The 22488-nt window shown below is 41.5% G+C and overlaps 1 protein-coding gene across 1 annotated transcript in view; it reads right to left on the reverse strand.

Annotated features, from left to right (window-relative positions):
* Positions 1-22488, reverse strand: part of TSPAN31 (tetraspanin 31) — a 38898-nt gene that overhangs the window by 2962 nt on the left and 13448 nt on the right. Inside the window, exons 3-5 of the mRNA XM_070740736.1 lie at positions 17428-17508; positions 11894-12034; positions 396-506 (exon numbers count right to left, since the gene is read on the reverse strand). Coding sequence (XP_070596837.1) covers positions 396-506; positions 11894-12034; positions 17428-17508 — 333 coding nt within the window. The remainder of the gene's footprint in view (positions 1-395; positions 507-11893; positions 12035-17427; positions 17509-22488) is intronic.

The following is a 22488-nucleotide window of genomic DNA, read 5'->3' on the forward strand; positions in this document are numbered from 1 at the left end:
CACAAGGAATTTGTCTTGGTGTATATGCTGTCAGCGTGCATTAAAAAAAAGATACATTTGTCAAGAATTATGTGGTACAACACTTAATTATTGTCATAGTGGTCAAATAAGCAACGAAGAAACAATATTAATAAAAATCTTACGATACAATCAACAAGTTACAGTCATACAGTCCTAAGTGGGAGGAAAAGGATGATAGGAATGATGAGAAAAAACTAGTAGAAATAGAAGTGCAGACTTAGTAAAAGGTTTGACAGTGTTGAGGGAATTACTTGTTTAGTAAAGTGATGGCGTTCGGGAAAAAACTGTTCTTGTGTCCAGTTGTCTCGGTGTGCAGTGCTCTGTAGCGATGTTTTGAGGGTAGGAATTGAATTTAGTATCATAGACATAGTTACCTCTGTGAAACTGAAGAAGAGTCCAACTCCACCGAGGATTTTCAAAGCCTCATCGGCGTGTCCCATCAGCACAACACCACATTGGAAGCATGCAGATGATTTTGTACATGGCTGCAAGAGGCGAAAAAATGCAGTGTTACCACTGTATTACTCATATAAGAATCAAGCAGAAACATAGAAACATGGAAACATAGAAGACTGACGGCAGAAAAAGACCTCATGGTTCATCTAGTCTGCCCTTACACTATTTCCTGTATTTTATCTTACAATGGATATATGTTTATCCCAGGTATGTTTAAATTCAGTTACTGTGGATTTACCAACCACGTCTGCTGGAAGTTTGTTCCAAGGATCTACTACTCTTTCAGTGAAATAATATTTTCTCACGTTGCTTTTGATCTTTCCCCCAACTAACTTCAGATTGTGTCCCCTTGTTCTTGTGTTCACTTTCCTATTAAAAACACTTCCCTCCTGGACCTTATTTAATCCTTTAACATATTTAAATGTTTCGATCATGTCCCCCCTTTTCCTTCTGTCCTCCAGACTAAACAGATTGAGTTCATTAAGTCTTTCCTGATACGTTTTATGCTTAAGACCTTCCACCATTCTTGTAGCCCGTCTTTGGACCCGTTCAATTTTGTCAATATCTTTTTGTAGGTGAGGTCTCCAGAACTGAACACAGTATTCCAAATGTGGTCTCACCAGCGCTCTATATAAGGGGATCACAATCTCCCTCTTCCTGCTTGTTATACCTCTAGCTATGCAGCCAAGCATCCTACTTGCTTTTCCTACTGCTCGACCACACTGCTCACCCATTTTGAGACTGTCAGAAATCACTACCACTAAATCCTTCTCTTCTGAAGTTTTTGCTAACACAGAACTGCCAATGCAACACTCAGATTGAGGATTCCTTTTCCCCAAGTGCATTATTTTACATTTGGAAACATTAAATGTTTATCTATTTGCAGGCACCATTAAAAGCAATCAAAAATTAGACTCGGTTAGGAATTGGATTGCTCTTCCACTGAAGCTGTTCACTAGTGAAATGGAAGGTAATCCTATCCAGTTATTTCCACACAGAAGGAAGTTGCATACTTACAAATAAAATACAATGGACAGAGCTCTGCCAAAATTGACTCTCAACTGTTAACTCCACTGGCAGCATTGTCAAAAGATCTAGTTCAGCACATCTGAACTGAACCTCAATGGAAGAACTGGAACACTTCAGGCACACTCATTTATTGCATTAAAAATGCTTGCAGGAATTCACATCCCATGCGCATTCTCGTTTGTATTTAATCCTGGGTAGTCTGCTCTACATGAGCTGAGTTTTTAAAACTATGAAATGCACAATATATGGAATCATAAGACAGACATATGAAGAGAGGTTGCAGGAACTGGGCATGGATAGCCTAGAGAAAAGAAAGGCCAGGGAGGACATGATAGCTGTATACAGGTACTTGAGGGGTTGCCACAGAGAGGAGGGGGTCACACTATTTTCCAGGGCACCAGTGGACCAGACAAGGAACAACAGATGGAATCTGACCAAGGAGAGATTCAACATGGAAATAAGGAAGAACTTCCTGACGGTCAGAGCGATCAACCAATGGAACGCGCTGCCAGCGGAGGTTGTGAACGCCCCAACTCTAGACATTTTCAAGAGGAGATTGGACTGCCATCTGTGGCTGGAGAGGTGTAGGGTTTCCTGCTTGAGCAGGGAATTGGGCTTGATGACCTGCAAGGTACCTTCCAACTCAAAATAAATATAATAAAATATAATAAAATAAAATAAATAAAATAAATAAAATAAATAAAATAAATAAAATAAATAAAATAAAATAAAATAAAATAAATAACGCTTACTGGAACACTATTTTTGTCTTAAGAATGTTTTTGGACTTGCTGACATTATCCAAAAGAGAATGTAGCATTGCAACCTGGATTTTCAACCTAGCCTGAACCAGGGGCCTCTTTCTCAGCTTCTTGAGGGCTGATTAATTTCAAGTGTTGAAAGTCCAGATTTGGGGTTTCCTTGTTCATCTTTGATGAATTTATGCAGAAGAAGCCAATAAGACCTTCAAAGGATGGACTGCAGATGCTGTGGGTTGGCAACCAATGGTATAGTAATGATTGTGAGTTGCAAATTGGACTTTGGTTTGAGAACTCCCTCTATTTCTAGAGGAAATATCTGGAATGTCATCTTCACCGCTTCTTACTCGGATGCCTGTCCCTCAGGGCTGGTTAGGCCGCCCCCATAAAGGTGCAGAAATTTCGATTTGAAGAGTAATCAATTCTTTTCCAAGTGAAAACCTATGCCAGTGATGGTGAACCTTTTTTCCCTTGGGTGTCAAAAGAGCATCTGCACGTGCTACCACAGATACAGGAGTGCCCACACCAACAATTCAATGCCTGGGAAAGATGAAAACAGCTTTCCCCCCCCTCCAGACCCTCTGGAGGCCAGAAACAGCCTGTTTCCCAACTTCTGGTGAGCCCAGTAAGCTCATGTTTCACCCTCCCCAGGCTCCAAAGGCTTCCCTGGAGCCAGAGAAGGGTAAACCCCACCCCATCTCTCTGGAGGCTCTCCGGAAGCAAAAAAATGCCCTCCCTGACCATCTGAAAGCCAAAAATCAGCTGGCCGGCACACACATGCACATTGGAGCTGAGCTAGGGCAACAGCTCATGTGCCAGCAGATATGGCTCTGCGTGCCACCTGTGGCACCTGTGCCATAGGTTCACCATCACTGACCTATGCCAAAGGGTTAACCCCTTGAAAAAGGGTGCGGTGTGCCCTGTGTTTAAAGAACTTTGACTTGATTTGACTGTAATAGTTTAGATCTATAATCTAGGACAGGGGTCTCCAACCTTGGCAGCTTTAAGACTTGTGGACTTCAACTCCTAGAATTTTTCAGCCAGGAGCTAAAGTCCACAAGTCTTAAAGTTGCTAAGGTTGGAGACCCCTGATCTAGGAAACATTCTGCATTCTGCATTCTGCAAGTCTATAGAGAATCTAGAAAAAATGGTATTTAAATCCTTGGTAATCAGGTTATACTTGTGAATGACATGGAGAGACTAGAATTGGGGGAGTACAACTACTATTGTCTGTTCTGAAGAAAGTTATGCCATAAGGTGAGGATTGCATAACTTTTTATTTTCTGGGATTTTTTAAAAAAACTTTGATTTTGTTATTTTAGTTGATGTATAATCTGGGACTATTCCCACCCCCCTTTCTGGATGTTATTTTCTTTTGTAATGAGATTGCTAACTACCCAGAGCCTTGGGGAATAGATTGTGTACAAATAAAGTAATTAAATAATCAAACCCATCTCTTATGGAATAGAAGGTAATGTCCTGGACAACAAGCTGCTTTTAATTAACTTTAAAACAAAGCTCCTTAAAAAAGAAGGACTTCCGGTTCCTTCCTCGACAAGATCGGAAGCTGGGACTGCGACCAGCTCTGAATACGCCTAAGGGTCCAAATTCAGACTTAAAACCCCCCCCCCATAAAGGGGGTGAAGAGAAGGGGGGGCCACCAGGAAGGTAGAGAGGAGCTGCAACTTCCCAAGCTGGCAAGCCCCTAGCCCAGTGTTCCCCAACCTTGGCAACTTGAAGATATTTGGACTTCAACTCCCAGAATTCCCCAGCCAGCAAATGCTGGCTGGGGAATTCTGGGAGTTGAAGTCCAAATAACTTGAAGTTGCCAAGGTTGGGAAACACTGCCCTAGCCAATGTTGAGAAGCTGTGGCAGCAAACATGGTTGCCACAAAGCCGAATGAGGACCAGAATCAAGAAGACCGACCGGGATAAAAAGTGAGTAATTTGTGATCTGGGATAAAAAAGAATGTTTGTTAAAATAATCCCCACAAAGAAGAAAAAAAACAAGGGGGAGAAATAAGGAAACTAAGGATTAGCAGCTGGTCAAGCATGTTAAAACTGTGGGGGAGGGTGTTTGAAAGTGGGTTTTTTGGGAAGATTTAAAAGAAGATGAATACCCTTTAATATGATATCCTAAAGGGGAAAAACATTTGAATTGGAGCTATTTTAACAGAAATTTACGGTCATTTTGGATTTATAAATGTAAAACAAATTGAGGGCACAGAACAAAGAGGAGGAGTTTATGACTTGAAACAGGAGTGCCATTTTGGGGGGGGGAAGAGAGGATGTGATTCTTGGATTTTTCCTTTTTTGTTGGATAAATAACGTGGATTAAACTTTGTGGCCAAAATGATACCAAGTGGAAATAAAGATGTGGAAAACATACCCCAGGACACTAAGACCTTTAGAAAAAAAAGCAGTGCGTGGGAATTGAAGAAATATTTCAAATCATGGATTGTAAGGAACTGAAAATTTATTTATTTATTTATTTATTTAATTTATTTATTGGATTTGTATGACGCCCCTCTCCGTAGACTCGGGGCGGCTAACAACAATGATAAAAACAGCATGTAACAATCCAATCCAATACTAAAATAAGTAAAAAAACCCTTATTATAAAAATCAAACATACAGACATATCATGCGTAAATTGTAAAGGCCTAGGGGGAAAGAATATCTCAGTTCCCCCATGCCTGACGGCAGAGGTGGGTTTTAAGAAGTTTACGAAAGGCGAGAAGGATGGGGGCAATTCTAATCTCTGGGGGGAGTTGGTTCCAAAGGGCTGGGGCCGCCACAGAGAAGGCTCTTCCCCTGAAAATGAAAAATACAATGCAGAAAATAATAAATGCAGTTCAGACAAATGAGGAAAAAATGCTGAACTTTGAAAAAGTGAAACCAAGAATTAAGCAACAAGAAGAAATTATAGCAAAGAGATGACTGAAATGCAGAGGGTGAAAAAGGAAGCAAAGCAGAAAGGGAAGTTTTCTGGTTTGGGAAAGATAAGGAAGGAAAAGTAAAGGGGAAGGGGAAATAAAGAAAAACTAGAAAAAATGGAAGCAATATTAGACAAAAAGGAGAAAGACAGTACATGATGTTGTAAGCATGTTTTTTATGGTGGAGAAAAAAAATAAACTTTTTGGACATGAAAAAAGGGAGAAAGAGAAGAAAGAGAAGAAAGAAAGAAAGAAAGAAAGAAAGAAAGAAAGAAAGAAAGAAAGAAAGAAAGAAAGAAAGAAAGAGAGAGACCGTAATAAAAAACAAAAGGAGTTAAAGATAGAAAAGAGAGAGCTAAAATAAATATGCGGGAAGCGAGCAAAAAAGAAAAAGATTAGAACTTTGGACCAGAGTAAAAGACAAAGGGTAAAGGGAAAACAAAAAGGTATAAATTAATAGTAATATTTTTTAATATAAGTCTGTTAATAGAAAAAATGAAGACTGAAAATAAGTAACTTTTAAATATGTTTCGTATGGGGAAAAAGAAAAAAGAAAAGTAATATTTTTTAATATAAGTTTGATGATAGATGAGGTTTGATTAATTTGGTATTACATAATTATGATAAAATTGTTTGAGATAAGGATAATATATAATTATGAAAAACATAGAAGTGAAGTTATAAAATAATATAAGAAAATATGTAGATTGCAAAAATAAAAAATATATTGAAATATGCAGTGTATTTATGAATGAGTTTGAAATTTGAAAAGATGAAGATTGAAAATATGTAATTTTAAAATAAGAAATATGTAGAAATGAATTAAATGTGTTGGTATGTAAGAGATAATTAGTGTTAATGTGTATCCAGATGGCATCCACCCCAGAGTTCTTAAAGAACTCAGATCTGTCATTGCTACCCCCCTGACTGATTTGTTTAACCAATCCTTGTTAACAGGAGAAGTTCCTGAGGATTGGAGAATGGCCAGTGTTGTGCCTATTCACAAGAAGGGCACTAGAGAAGAAGCTGGTAACTACAGGCCAGTTAGCTTGACATCAGTTGTAGTTAAAATGATGGAGACTCTACTCAAAAAGAGGATAAATCAGCACCTAAAAAACAATAACTTATTGGACCCAAATCAGCATGGCTTTACTGAAGGCAAATCATGTCAGACTAATCTCATTGATTTCTTTGACTATGTCACAAAGGTGTTGGATGAAGGTGGTGCCGTGGATATTGCCTACCTGGACTTCAGCAAAGCCTTTGATACGGTTCCACATAAAGAGCTGATAGATAAATTAGTGAAGATTGGACTTAATCCCTGGATAGTTCAATGGATTTGCAGCTGGCTGAAGCGTAGACATCAGAGAGTTATTGTTAATGGCGAGTATTCTGAGCAGAGTCAGGTTACAAGCGGTGTGCCACAAGGATCTGTTCTGGGTCCTATTCTTTTTAATATATTTGTGAGTGACATAGGGGAAGGTTTGGTAGGGAAGGTTTGCCTATTTGCCGATGACTCTAAAGTGTGCAATAGGGTTGATATTCCTGGAGGCGTCTGTAATATGGTAAATGATTTAGCTTTACTAGATAAATGGTCTAAGCAATGGAAACTGCAGTTTAATGTTTCCAAATGTAAAATAATGCACTTGGGGAAAAGGAATCCTCAATCTGAGTATTGTATTGGCAGTTCAGTGTTGGCAAATACTTCAAAAGAAAAGGATTTAGGGGTAGTGATTTCTGACAGTCTCAAAATGGGTGAACAGTGCAGTCAGGCGGTAGGGAAAGCAAGTAGGATGCTTGGCTGCATAGCTAGAGGTATAACAAGCAGGAAGAGGGAGATTATGATCCCACTATATAGAATGATGGTGAGACCACATTTGGAATACTGTGTTCAGTTCTGGAGACCTCACCTACAAAAAGATATTGACAAAATTGAACGGGTCCAAAGACGGGCTACAAGAATGGTGGAAGGTCTTAAGCATAAAACGTATCAGGAAAGACTTAATGAACTCAATCTGTATAGTCTGGAGGACAGAAGGAAAAGGGGGGACATGATCGAAACATTTAAATATATTAAAGGGTTAAATAAGGTCCAGGAGGGAAGTGTTTTTAATAGGAAAGTGAACACAAGAACAAGAGGACACAATCTGAAGTTAGTTGGGGGAAAGATCAAAAGCAACATGAGAAAATATTATTTTACTGAAAGAGTAGTAGATCCTTGGAACAAACTTCCAGCAGATGTGGTAGATAAATCCACAGTAACTGAATTTAAACATGCCTGGGATAAACATATATCCATCCTAAGATAAAATACAGAAAATAGTATAAGGGCAGACTAGATGGACCAGGAGGTCTTTTTCTGCCGTCAGACTTCTATGTTTCTATGTTTCTATGTTTCATTAATTTACTAGTATTATATAATTATGAATAAATTGTTTATTGTAAAAAGGATAAAATATATGTATGAATAACATGAAATGAAGTTATAAAACAGAAAAGATGAAAATGGAAAAATAAAATAAAATATAAAGATTGAAATAAGTAATTTTGAAAGATATTTTATAAATAATGATGTGGAAAAGAGGATAATGAAATAATAAGTTGGTTTTTGATTAATGTTTAGGAACTAAGGGAAGTAAAAGATATTAATGTTAAGAATATAAAACTTGGGAAATGACCACATCTTTGTTTGTTGGAACTAAAATAGGAAGAAAAAACATAAGAGGGAGAAAAGACTATAGACAGATAGGAAAAGAAAGAGTCTGCAAGAGTATTAAGACTCATTTAAGCCGCCAGGCCTGAGGCCATTAGATTCTTGCCCCCTGGCCAATTAATGTGTTGAGAGTAAGATGATTGAATAAAGTGACTGTTTTTATGGTTTTGAGGTTTTTAGATTTTAAATTTAATTAATTTGATTAAAATGTTTCATATTGTTTTATCATATGTTGTAAGCTGCCCCGAGTCATCAGAGAGGGGCGGCATAAAAGTCCAATTAATAATAATAATAATAATAATAATAATAATAATAATAATAATAATAATATCGATCCAAAGTGCAGACTCTGTAAAGAAACAGATGAAACAATCGATCACATACTCAGCTGCTGCAAAAAGATCGCACAGACTGACTACAAGCATAGACATGATGCTGTGGCACAGATGATCTACTGGAACTTGTGCCAGAACTACCATTTACCAATGGCAAAGAACTGGTGGGATCATAAGCCCGAAAAAGTGGTCGAAAATGAGCAAGCAAAACTACTGTGGGACATCCGACTTCAGACTGACCGAATTCTGAAGCATAACACAGCAGATATTGTGATCGTGGAGAAAAAGAAAGTATGGATCATCGACATCGCAATCCCAGGAGACAGCAGAATTGAGGAGAAGCAGCTAGAGAAATTAGTGAAATACGAAGATCTAAAAATCGAGCTGCAACGACTCTGGCATAAACCAGTGAAGGTGGTCCCAGTGGTACTTGGCATGCTGGGCGCAGTGCCAAAGGATCTCAGCGGACATTTGAAAACCATCGGAATTGACAAAATCTCCATCTGTCAATTGCAAAAGGCCGTTTTACTGGGATTGGCAAACATAATTCGTCGCTACATCACGCTTGGGAAGTGCCCGACTGGTGATGAAATACGAAATCCAGAATAGTGATCTCATTTGCTGTGTTGTATTGATAATAATAATAATAATAATAATAATAATAATAATAATAATAGTAATAAATGTGAGAGATGTTTTGAACATGAATTGATCATGGATTGTAATTTTGTTAAAAACATGAAATATTGTTAAGGATATTGTATAGATGTATGAAATTCAGAAAGCAAATGCCAACCCCACGAGACATTGAAAGAACAAAAACTAATAAAATGTATTAAAAGAAAAAAGGAAGGATAGCATATTGCAAAGGAAGGCAGCATCCTTCAGCTGCATCTTTTAGGGCAGCAATAAATAAATAAATAAATAAAATAAATGTCACATATATCGAATTTTTAATAGAAACATAGAAGATTGACAGCAGAAAAAGACCTAATGGTCCATCTAGTCTGCCCTTATACTATTTCCATTATTTTATCTTAGGATGGATATATGTTTATCCCAGGCATGTTTAAATTCAGTTACTGTGGATTTACCAACCACGTCTGCTGGAAGTTTGTTCCAAGGATCTACTACTCTTTCAGTAAAATAATATTTTCTCACGTTGCTTCTGATCTTTCCCCCAACTAACTTCAAATTGTGTCCCCTTGTTCTTGTGTTCACTTTCCTATTAAAAACACTTCCCTCCTGGACCTTATTTAACCCTTTAACATATTTAAATGTTTCGATCATGTCCTCCCTTTTCCTTCTGTCCTCCAGACTATACAGATTGAGTTCATTAAGTCTTTCCTGATACGTTTTGTGCTTAAGACCTTCCACCATTTTTGTAGCCCGTCTTTGGACCTGTTCAATTTTGTCAATATCTTTTTGTAGGTGAGGTCTCCAGAACTGAACCCAGTATTCCAAATGAATGACTGATGCTCTCTAATCCAGGATGTTTCAATTTGTGTTCCCAGGAGCCCTTGCTAAGAAAACCTTAAAAGACGGATTAGCTTTCCTAAAAACACCAAGTTTGATTCTCTGTGAATCTTTCGTAAAATGTTTAGCCAGAGAATATTCCTAATCACTACGCCTCGAAGCCACAGTGGGGAACAAGCAGGCCTCTTGAAATGGCAGATCTGGGCCCCTCACCCTGGTGAAATGAGGCAATAATGTTAGAAATAATACTAATCACATTCAGAGACACAGCTGGAGATGGTAATTTAGATAATTGCCTCAAGTGAAGGGACCTAAGAGCAGGAAAGAGATTTCTGTTTTTAAATCTAGACCGGATGAAATGAGCCATAAGCAAAGGAGCTACTAAATAAATAAATAAATCCCCGCATCCTGTACGACTGGCTTTGTTGGGCCAGATGGGAAGGAACTGCATGGGAATAACCTGGAAGGACTTGAAGTGGGAAATCTTACCTTTAGTGTGGTGGGGAAAAAACTAGGAAAAGTAAAAAGTACGAATGGTGGGGAAAAAAATATTGAAGAACTGTTGGATTTTTCTACTGTTACCAGACCATTTATTATTACAGTGTTCCCTCGATTTTCGTGGGGGATGAGTTCCGAGACCGCCCGCTAAGTCAAATTTCCGCGAAGTAGAGATGCGAAAGTAAAAACACCATTTTTGGCTATAGACAGCCAAAAACTACCCCCTGCGTACCCTTTTCCAAGGCCGCGCAAGGAGCCGGGCTTAAAGTTGGGGGCGGGGAGCGACAAAAGCGCGGAGGCTGACGAAGATGGTTTTGAATGCCGTCCGCCCCCACCCCCCAGCACCTCCAGCCCCCTCGCGCCCCCGGCTTCTCACTGCTGCCCCCCGCCCGCCTGATCCGCCCCTCTCTCCAGCTTTCTTTGGGCACGGCTCCTCCCGCAGCAGGGCTGGTGGCTACGACTTCTCGGCCTCCTCATCCGGCCGCTCGTCGCTCTAAGCGCTTTGGGAACGCCCACCCCGCCCCTCTCACAATCCCTTAGCTGAGAGCGCTTTCATCCCAGCTGTCAGCGAGGGGGCTGCAGGAGAAGCGGGGCAGGCATTCTCATAGCGGCGGCCGGAGAATGTTATTTGGAATGTCGGGCATGCGTGAGAAAGAGAGAGCAAGAGTATTTTTTAATTAATATTTTTTGGAAAACCGTGGTATAGACGTTTCGCGAAGTTCAAACCCGCGAAAATCGAGGGAACCACTGTATTTGATTTGTTCCATATGCTTTGTTTTATACTTATTCTGTAAGCTGCCCCGGGTTTTCGGAGAGGGGCGGCATACAAATCTAATAAATTGAGTTGAATCCCTGCAGTTATTAAGTTAGCAACACGGGTTGTTAGGCAGATCTGGCTTCCCTATTGATTTCGCTTGTCCGGAAGGTTGCCACAGCTGATCTCATGACCTCAGGACAAAGCCACTGTCATAAACATGAGTCAGTTGTGCCAAGCATCTAAATTTAGATTATGTGCTCATGTGCGCACCGGTGTGAGATTTAGCTTCTGCGCATGCACAGCAAGCGAAATCTTGTGTGATGATGTGCTCGCGCATGAGGTTTTGATGATTTTGGTCGATAAATTTGCTTCCGCGCATGCGCAGAAGCAAAAAATCGCCGAAGATCACCGAAATCTCGCTTGCACGAGTGTCATCACACAATATTTTGCTTGCTGCGCATGCACAGAAGCCAAATCTCGTGCGGGGGTGCCCAGATGCGTGCGCATCCCAGAATTTCCTACCAGGACTGCGTAAAGAGCAGCCCATTACTGAATACATCATGTGACGACAACGTGATGATGCAAGTTTGACACGCCTGTTTCATTTTTCAATTAAAAATGTAGCTATCACACACTAGAAATTGGGAATGGTTTATTCTTTAAAATTCCCTGTACTCAAGCAAGAGATACAGCAAAATTCCAGCGCACAGGATGCTTGTTTTTAAAATTATCCTGGGTGCTGTAGCTGATTAGTATCACCATTGGATGCTTTAGGAAATGAGCCAACAGCCCAAGGCAGCGAATGCACCTTAATGTGGAACTCCAGCATATTAAACCTCTTTAACTAGAGCATATATATTTTACAAGTTAAATATCTCTTACGTAGGGCGAAGAATCCCAAAGTGTACACTTACTGCACTGCAATTGTCAACATCGCTCTTAAATAGATCGGCAAATTCAGTGTTGTTGAATAACCCACAGCAATTTAAGCGGCTTTCTAAAGATTTCCTGGTGTTTTCATTCAGTAATTTCCAGGTTCCACTCAAAATACGTTCCTAGAAGGAGAGAGGGAGAGGGAGAGGGAGAGGGAGGGAGAGAGAAAGAGAGAGACTTTGAAATCCAGTGTCATGAAATGGAATTTTCAGTGACACGACATAAGAGCTTCTCAATTCTTGTCCATGTAGCCAAGAGTTACATTTTTATTATTATTATTATTATTATTATTATTATTATTATTATTATTATTATTTAGATTTGTATGCCGCCCCTCTCCCAAGACTCGGGGCGGCTCACAACAATAACAAGAACAATGTAAGAACAAATCTAATAATTTAAAAAACGCTAAAACCCCCATTATTAAAAGCAAACATACACACAAACATACCATGTATAAACTGTATAGGCCTGGGGCAGATGTCTCAGTTCTCCCAAGCCTGACGGCAGAGATGGGTCTTAAGAACTTTACAAAAAGCAAGGAGGGTGGGGGCAGTTCTGATCTCCGGGGGGAGCTGGTTCCAGAGGGTCAGGGCCTCCACAGAGAAGGCTCTTCTCCTGGGTCCCGCCAAATGACATTGTTTAGTCGACAGGACCCAGAGAAGGCCAACTCTGTAGGACCTAACCGGTCGCTGGGATTCGTGCGGCAGAAGGCGGTCCCGGAGATATTCTGGTCCGATGCCATGAAGGGCTTTATAGGTCATAACCAACACTTTGAATTGTGACCGGAAATTGATCGGCAACCAATGCAGACTGCGGAGTGTTGGAGTAACATGGGCATACCTTGGGAACCCCATGATTGCTCTCGTAGCTGCATTCTGCACGATCTGAAGTTTCCGAACACTTTTCAGAGGTAGCCCCATGTAGAGAGCATTACAGTGGTCGAACCTCGAGGTGATGAGGGCATGAGTGACTGTGAGCAGTGAGTCCCGGTCCAGATAGGGCCACAACTGGTGCACCAGGCGAACCTGGGCAAACGCCCCCCTCGCCACAGCTGAAAGATGTTTCTTCTATAGGTAGTCCCCGCCTTAAGCAACTGAATTTACAGCAGACTTCCCCAGGACTATTTATGATCTGAATTCAAAGTTTAAAAATAAAGGATGTAAAAATCAAGCATAGTTACTTGAGGCGACCTGCTTAACAACTAGAAACATAGAAGATAGATGGCAGAAAAAGACCTCATAGTCCATCTAGTCTGCCCTTATACTATTTTGTGTATTTTATCTTAGAATGGATATATGTTTATCCCAGGCATGTTTAACTTCAATTACTGTGGATTTACCAACCACGTCTGCTGGAACTGGCATAACCTATGACCATAATTCTGGGCTCAATTATGGTCGTAAGTTAAGGACCACCCTGTATGACTTAGCTACCTTGAGGGAAATGCCTGTGAAAAAGCAGCTCAGGTATATACTCCAACCTCCTGATGCATTGCATAACTCCAGAATTCCCAAAGGAAACAGCAAAAGAAATTCTGGGAACTCTCTAATGCAACTGGAGAATAGGGAGTTACGCAAAATATAAACTTAATTAAATGCCCGAAGTGAAATTAAATGAAAAGGAAGTAAACGCACCCACCAGCTGCATTTGTTCCACATGCCAGAATAAAGGTGGTTTAGTAGTTTACTGTTCATTATGTTGTGGGAAGTCAGTCATTATCTTAACATGTTGCACAAATCAACAGATCTTTGCGTAATGTGATTTGGTTGGCCAGAGCACATTCTATGAATTATATTACATTATATTAATGTATATTATATTACATTAATCAGGTACTATATTGCGTTCAGGGTACTGTGTGAATGCAGCCAACCTGCAACAACTCATATCAAGAAAGGAAGAGACAAGGTTTAAGCTACTGAACTTTTCAACAACTTGAACCTTTGCTAGAAACTCAATGGTGTGTGTCTGTGTGTGTACACACATAGACACACGTTTCCCTGAAACTAAGATCTCCGAGTCTATGGAGAGGGGCGGCATACAAATCTAATAACTAACTAACTAACTAACTAACTAACTAACTAACTAACTAACTAACTAACTAACTAAATAAGCCCAATGAAGCTTTTGAGTGCATGTGCTAAAATAAGCCCTCCCCCCAATATAAGCCCTTCAAAGTGCTTGAGCAGCTGGTCCCCGCCTTTTCCTCAGGGAGAAGGTGGGAACATGCCCACACACACACCTGCCATCCACGCACAATGGCCATGTAGAGGCTGTTCCTGCAAACCCTAGCTCCTGCACCCCTTATTAGTGGCGGCAGCAAAAAGAGCAGCAGGCCCAGCAGAGCACCTTGCACCCCCTCTTACCTAACGGTAACAGTGCAATGGTGGCAGTAGATCAGTGTTTCCCAACCTTGGCAACTTGAAGATATTTGGACTTCAACTCCCAGAATTCCCCAGACAGCAAATGCTGGCTGGGGAATTCTGGGAGTTGAAGTCCAAATATCTTCAAGTTGCCAAGGTTGGGAAACACTGCAGTAGATCATCCCACCATTCACGGAACTGCAGCTGCAAAAGTGGAAGGAGGTCCAGCAATGTGCCCCATGTGCCGCTGGGCCTCCTTGATGCTTCCCGTGCAAACAGCACAAGGCGAGGAGGTGAAGTGAGGGGGAAGGAAAGTGCCCACATGCCCCATATGTACCTGCCATCTGGGCGGAATGGCCTCGCGGATGCCGCTCCTGCAAACCCTCCCTTCTCTTAATGGCCGCAAAAAAGAATGGCAGGCCCAACGATGCGCCTGACACATTGCACTCTTGCTAGCCCTAGCCATGTGGATCTGCTGATCTCGGCCAACAGCGACAGTGGCTCAGACCCGATCCTCACCGGCAATGCTGCCATGCCGATACTGCTTCATGGCTGCGCAGACAAAGCCCGCATCGGCCACTGCTCAGAGCTCCGGCACCAGCCCCCCTCCCCCTAGTCCCAGGTCGGCAGGGCTAGGGCTGGCTCTTTTTGTGACCGTCATTAATAGAAGGGGCGCGGTAGCTACCATGTTTCCCCGAAAATAAGACACTATTTTATATTAATTTTTGCTCCAAAAGTTGTGCTACGTCTTATTTTCGGGGAGGTGCCTTATATTTCTCAAATAAGACAAATTCACAGGCAGAAAAGCTGACACCCCCAAAGAAAGTGTACCATACAGTACACTGATTATGGTACGGTACTTGTCAGTATGGCACCCACACACACAAACGACGGCACTTATATGGTACAACAGTATACTCCCGCTATTGCAGCTTCCGGCCACCAGGGGAACTACAGTCTACGCACTGTAGTGGAGACTGTAATGGCGGTGAGACAGCAGCAGACTGTGTCTGCTGTACTGGACGGTAGAAAGCGATGGAAGGGGCCAGCAGGGGACGCCACATTATTACGGTACCGCTATGAACAGCTTTGAATGGTACCGTATGTTTTTCCACCGTACCGTATGTAAACTTGACTACGCCTTATTTTCGGGGGGTGCCTTATGTTAGCAAATTCTGCAAAACCTCTGACATGCCTTGCTTTCGGGGTACGTCTTATTTTCGGGGAAACAGGGTAGGTTTGCGGGAGTGGCCACTATGAATCCATTCTGTATGACTGGCAGGGGGGGGCATGTTCCTCTCCCTTCCCCCCTTTTGCCTCCTCGCCTCATACCGTTTCCATGGGAAGCAACGAGGAGGCCCAGCAATGAGGGGGTGCATCGCAGGACCTCCTGCCACTTTTGCAGCTACACGGTTGCTCGGTTGCTGGAGGCGTCGGCCTCAGTGGCACCGGCGAAACAGCTGCTTCGTGAATGGTGGGATGGCCTGCCGCAATCATTGTACTGTTATACTCCTCCAGGCCATTCCGTGTGGATGCCTTCCCTGCCTCCCTTGGTCACCTCATGCTGTTTACACAGAAAGTAACAAGGAGGCCCAGTGACGCTTGGACTCGGTCCCGTCTGGATCAGGTTATATATAAACTGGGTGGACAATTGAACAGCTACACAATTGAGCTGAAGGACATGCTGAACACACATGCACACACACAAGCACAGACACACCTGTACATACTGAGACAAATGCAAGATTAACATGCTGCTTGGGTCAACTAAGCTTGGAAAACAAAGAGGGAATTTACCCTATGCTTATACTTTTGTTGACCAAACAAGGATGGTTTTAATAGTTCCCTTCCTTAAAGTTGCCAAATCACAACTTCCACATTCAGTATCTCTATTTGTATCAAAACTCTAAGGGACGAAAGCAAATTCGGCTGGGAGTCACAAGCTTCGTCCTGCTCATGGGATTGGGACATCTTATTTCTTATTCCTTTGTTACATACGACATATCTATCTATGAGTGGCTAGATCTAGCTGGATGAATGTGGATGTGATTGTGTTTTAGGATCGTATTTTAATATTAGATTTCTTATACACTTTGTATCGTATTTATTATATTGTATGCTGCCCTGAGTCGGTTGAGATGGGTGGTATAGATATCTGAATGAATGAATGAATGAATGAATGAATGAATGAATGTATGTATTTATTTATTGGATTTATATGCCGCCCCTCTCCGCAGACTCGGGGCGGCTAACAACAGTAATAAAACAGCATATAATAATAACCCAATACTAAAAACAGTTAAAAACCCATTATTATAAAAACCAAACATACATACACATATACCATGCATAAAATTGTAGAGGCCTAGGGGAAAAAGTATCTCAATTCCCCCATGCCTGGCGGCAGAGGTGGGTTTTAAGCAGCTTACAAAAGGCAAGGAGGGTGGGGGCAATTCTAATCTCTGGGGGGAGTTGGTTCCAGAGGGCCGGGGCCACCACAGAGAAGGCTCTTCCCCTGGGTCCCGCCAAGCGACATTGTTTAGTTGACGGGACCTGGAGAAGACCCACTCTGTGGGACCTAACTGGGATTCGTGCAGCAGAAGGCGGTCCTGGAGATATTCTGGCCCGACGCCATGAAGAGCTTTATAGGTCATAACCAACACTTTGAATTGTGACCGGAAACTGATCGGCAACCAATGCAGACTGCGGAGTGTTGGTGTGACATGGGCATACCTGGGGAAGCCCATGATTGCTCTCGCAGCTGCATTCTGCACGATCTGAAATTTCCGAACACTTTTCAAAGGTAGCCCCATGTAGAGAGCATTATAGTAGTCGAGCCTCAAGGTGATGAGGGCATGAGTGACTGTGAGCAGTGACTCCTGATCCAAATAGGGCCGCAACTGGTGTACCAGGAAACCTGGGCAAACGTATGTATGTATGTATGTATGTATGTATGTATGTATGTATGCATGCATGCATGCATGAATGAATGAATGAATGAATGAATGAATGAATGAATGAATGAATGAATGAATGAATGAATGAATGATGGGACTAAACACGAGAGGCCATTTTTCTTCAAGTGAATTTGCTGCAGTGCAGGCTAAATGTAGCCAGAAAAACTGAATGAAACGGGCAGACAGACTTACCTGCTTATGTGTCTTCAGTACCAGGCATGCACAGGAAATCCCAAACTGGAAAATAAAGATTATCCCTAGAATTATCATATACTGAAGATGCAATTAAGGAACATCCTGGGAAAAATATAGCTTGTGAACAGCAAGTAAAACTGAGGTACAGATAAAATGATATTTACACCAAGAAAATTAACAGAAACTAAAATATTCTCAAAATCAATGTAGATTTTTCCAAGGAGGTTACTAAAGTGGGAATATTTTTGAAAGATTGGAAATGCCATTTTTAAAAAAACATTAGGAGTCCAGGTACACAGAATGTTTCAAACAATCAAAACTGTTGTTCACAAAGATAAAAACTACTGTTCATCTAACTAAGAGTGCTAATCTAAGGGTCAATGGAGTTTATTAGTAAACTCTGAAATCAATCAAGGGTCACGTATGTAAATAAGAATCCAGAAAATCCAGAAACCAACTCAGACTTTGCGGCTTACATTTACATGGTTGCAAAAGAAAAAGATATCGGTTTTTCTAGAACCTTTCTTGTATAAGCCCCATTGTTGGTTAACTATTGCTGCATTGAACTCAAAGATGACCATTTTTGGTTTAAAGTACAATTTGTATGTGTCAGCGATGTCTTAGCACACACAGCAACATTGAACATTATTTCCTGTTGCCTTAAATCAGTATTTCTCATTTCAAGTTTTCTGGGCAAATAAGGAAGTTGCTCGATACCACTGACATTGCCTGTCTTTCATTCATGAACAGCCTAATTTTGTTGAGAAATGCAGAAAAAAAACCCCAGACATTGTTGTTGAAAGTGGGGGAGGGAGGTTGATAAAACAAGGTGATTTATGCTTGGTAAAGCAGATTTTGAATGGTCAACACCTAGCCACAATGTTTCAAAAGGCTTCTTCTCAGGCTTTTGTGGTTTTAGAGATGCTGATAACCAGGCTCTGCACAGAAACACAAAGACCTTGAACTAATCCGAAAGGTTCTTTTGAAGCTTTTTCTTTTAAAGCAAAAAACAAAACCAAAAAACCTCCAACCTTTCTACGAAACAAAACTACTACTCGGAAAAGCAGCTGCAGCTCAAGAACAAGTCTGGATTCCGGTTAATAGCTTGCGTGGTTTCCACAAAACATAAAGGCAGACGTGCAAAAGAATAAAAATAAAAAGGCGACCTATTGATCAAATGTGGCCCTTCAGTCCTCCTTTAGCCCAGATTGGGTAGGGCCAAAAATTAATATGCTGTTTTGAAATTTTTCAAGTTGGGAAGAATTTTAAGGATCAAAACTGATACTTTAAAAATTGTAGCACCCTAGGACGTTATTTCACCTTTTAAAAATTCAGCTACTGTCACCAAACTTCAATCTCATTTTAATTTGGGGGTTCTAGCTACTTTTGGACCAAAGCTTCAAGTGACATCATCATCATCATCATCATCATCATCATCATCATCATCATCATCATTATTAATTAGATTTGTATGCAAAAACAGACAATTTCCACCCATTTCTTTTCACAAAAATGGGGGCAGTTTTGCCTTCCCCCAGTCCCTACCCCGTTTTTGTGAAAAAAAATGGACTACAAATGGCTGGGACATTTTTGCCATCCTCCCAGCACCCAAGAGCTTCTGCAAGCTTCCCAGACCCTATGTCCACCCCATTTTTGCAAACAATGGGCCCATTTTTCGCAAAAATGGGGTGTGAGGTCAGGGCTTTATTCAGTGTAAAAAACACACCGACATTTTCACCCTCTTTTGGGTGTGTGTGTGTGCATCATACTCTGAAAAATACGCTAAATATGAAAATAAAGAAGGAGCAATCCAGCTTTATCGCTAATATAATCTCTAGCGATAAAGCTGGATTGCTTTTTGTACATCCGGATATATTCTGGTATCTGTTACATCCAAAGTGGATATGACAATTTAGGACAGTGCAAAAATAGATGGAGAAGGGACAACACGGAAGCATTAAATTCAGGAAAGGTTTATGCTTATGTGTTTGTTTTAATGATATATGCTTATATTTCAGCTTCTGCTCCTAGGAGTTCATGGAAAGGAACAGCTAGTGTGAATCTATCCACTAATCAAAGATGGAGCAGCTTCAGAAAGTTTGCTTTCTGATTCCCTGCCAAAAAAAAATAATAATTACAAGATCCAATACAGACTTCCCTCCACAATCCCTTTCCTTTTATTGCAATATTTCAGATCGCGAGCCTTTACTCTGAAAGTTTATGGGATGAGACTGACAATGCAGAAGTTTGTCATAAACATACAGTTTATTTCTGGCCTCTTTTTTCTAAGTTTACATGCACTATTTTATAATAAATGTTCTGCTCTAATGCCCTACCCAGAGACAGATGTATTCATCGTTTTATACATGCAGGATTTAATCCTATCTTAATATTATAATCATCTGAGGGTGGAAGGGACTACAGTGTATATCAGCAGTCCCCAAACTACGGCCCGGGGGCCGGATGCGGCCCACTGAAGCCATTTATCTGGCCCGCGGATGACTTCCAGCGCCATTAACCGTCTGTTGCTGGGGGGCGGGGACCACGGCGGTCGGGAGATTGCTGTTGGGGCAGTAGGGGCCCGCTGACATCAAGCCCTGCGCCTGCCAGCAAAGCCGCCCACCTAGGGAAGCAGCGCGCTTTTCAAACACCCTGCTTCCCCAGGCAGCCAGCTTTGCTCAGCGCTGCCGGGCTTGACATCAGTGGGCCCCTGCTGCCACGACAGCAACCCCCTAACCGCCGCTCACCTTGTGCCACAGGGGTGGGGGGGCGCCGCTTGCAAGCCCGGGGAGGGTGACACACGGTGTTGGGGCTGCTTCTTGGCTGGTCCCTCCGGTTAATTGAAACAAAACAAGCCAGCAGGGGGATGGGACGGACGCCGGGGAAGCTTTTCCTCCACTACCCCTTCATGCCTTTTCGGCTGGAAAGCGAGAGAAGCAGAGACAGGCAAAAGTTGGACGCGCATACTCAGTTCCCTCTGGAAGCTAATGTGCTGCCAGGGCAGTGCCGCCTGCGGAGGGAGCCCCCTGGTGGTCAGCCATGGTCACAGCAGCCCCCTTGTGAGCCGGAGGCAAGAGAGACGCGCCTTTTCCCCTTCCTGACGAGAGGGAAAGTGAACGGCTCTGCTGTGTCGAGAAAGGGAGGGAGGGAGGAAATGAGAGAGAAAGAGAGGGGGGGAGAAAGAGGGAGAGAGAAAGGGAGGGAAGGAAGGAAGGAAGGGAAAGAGAGAGAGAGAGAAGTGACTCTTGATTTAAGCATATGGTAAAAAGCACCCAAGTAATAACAGAAAAAAAAACTCAGCCCTCACCTGTTTTTGTAAATGGTTCAAGAGTTCAGACACACACACAGATACACACACACGCATGGGGAAGGAGACAGGGATGGAAAAGAAAAGTGAGAGGGAAGGAATGAAAGAAAAAGGGAGGAAGAGGGAGAAATGAGAAACAAATGAGAGAGAAAAGGGGGAGAGACAGGAGAGGTACCCAGAAATGAGAACATTGCTAGAAATTTGAGGAGGGATGATTGATTATTAAATATGGATTGACTATGGAATATTGGTAAAAGATATATTTAAGTGTTATTTAATATTAGGATGTATTAATTCGTAAAATTGGATTAGAATTTTAGAACTATAGAATTACATAGGTAAAATTAAGGGAAGATACATACGATAAACAAGGGGTTTATGATATGTACTGTATGATTTTATGAGTTTGCATTATGCATTTAAAATATACTTGGAAATGTAGAAGATTGATGAAAGTTAATAATAGTAAATGCTAAGTGTCTGAAAATTAATTGAGCTTGGAAATATTGAATGAAATTATAGAAAAGTATAATTTATGGAAATATATTAATTGATGCATTATTTTTCTATTGGTATTTTACTTTTTCATAGGTTTTTTTTAATAGTCTGGCCCTCCAACAATCTGACGGACAGTGAACTGGCCCCCTGTGTAAAAAGTTGGGGACCCCTGGTGTATATCATAACCAAATTTTAACTCCTTGCCTGAGGGCGGAATTCTTTACTAGTTATTTTCATCAACAGATTCACACTTTCCATACCAGGACAGAAACAGAAAGAAACCTCTGGAGCAGAGCCTCAAAATTAAGGCAAGGCCAGCTGTTATTCTCAATACAGAAGAAAAAAAAATATTACTTATTCGGTAGTCTCAAATGCCCAAATGAAAGTGAGAAAATCTTACAAAAATATTTCACAAACATATCTATCTTCCTCCCATATCTCTTAAATAAACTCCCATTAAGCCTAGTAGGGGTTCAAGGGGAATTGTAGCTCATCAAGATCTAAACAGTGAACGGTTTTCAGTTTCAAGTTAGGCAGCCCACAACAGCAATAGCAAAGCGATAGCACTTAGACGAGTGGTTCTCAACCTTTTTAAGGTCGCGACCCCTTAATACAATTCCTCGTGTTGTGGTGATCCCCAACCATAAGTCTAGCACCAATTCTCCCAACAGAGCTTTAAGCTGATTGGCAGGAAGGTCAGAGGGACACCCCCACTGTAAACACCTGATTGGTCGGATTGTAAAAATATGTTCCAAGGCGCCAGAATAGAAGCTTTAGTTCCTAATACCAGGAGAAATTTGTCTTTTCCCAGGGTCTCAGGCGACCCCCGTGAAATGGTCATTTGACCCCCAAAGGGGTCCCGACCCCAAGGTTGAGAACCACTGACTTAGACTTATATACCGTTCTATACTGCTTTACAGCTCTGTTTAAGACTTTGAAATACTCTGAAAGGGTCCCCCCCCCCTCCGGTATAAATTTTTTATTTTTATTCCAACATAAACTAAAAACAATGCATAACTTCAAACATAACAAAGGTTCTTTTGAAGTCCTTCCCCTACTTTTCTTAAAACCAAAAAACCCCAACCTTTGTAAGAAACAAAACTGTACCACTCGGAACAGTTTACAGAGTCAGCATATTGGCCTCCAACAATATGGGTCATTTTATCAATCTCAGAAGAATGGAAAGCTGAGTCAACCTTGAGCCAGTGAGAATTGAACTGCTAGCCATCAACAGAGTTAATGTGCAATACTAC

Source organism: Erythrolamprus reginae, chromosome 2 (assembly GCF_031021105.1).
Source record: "Erythrolamprus reginae isolate rEryReg1 chromosome 2, rEryReg1.hap1, whole genome shotgun sequence".
Taxonomy (NCBI): domain Eukaryota; kingdom Metazoa; phylum Chordata; class Lepidosauria; order Squamata; family Dipsadidae; genus Erythrolamprus; species Erythrolamprus reginae.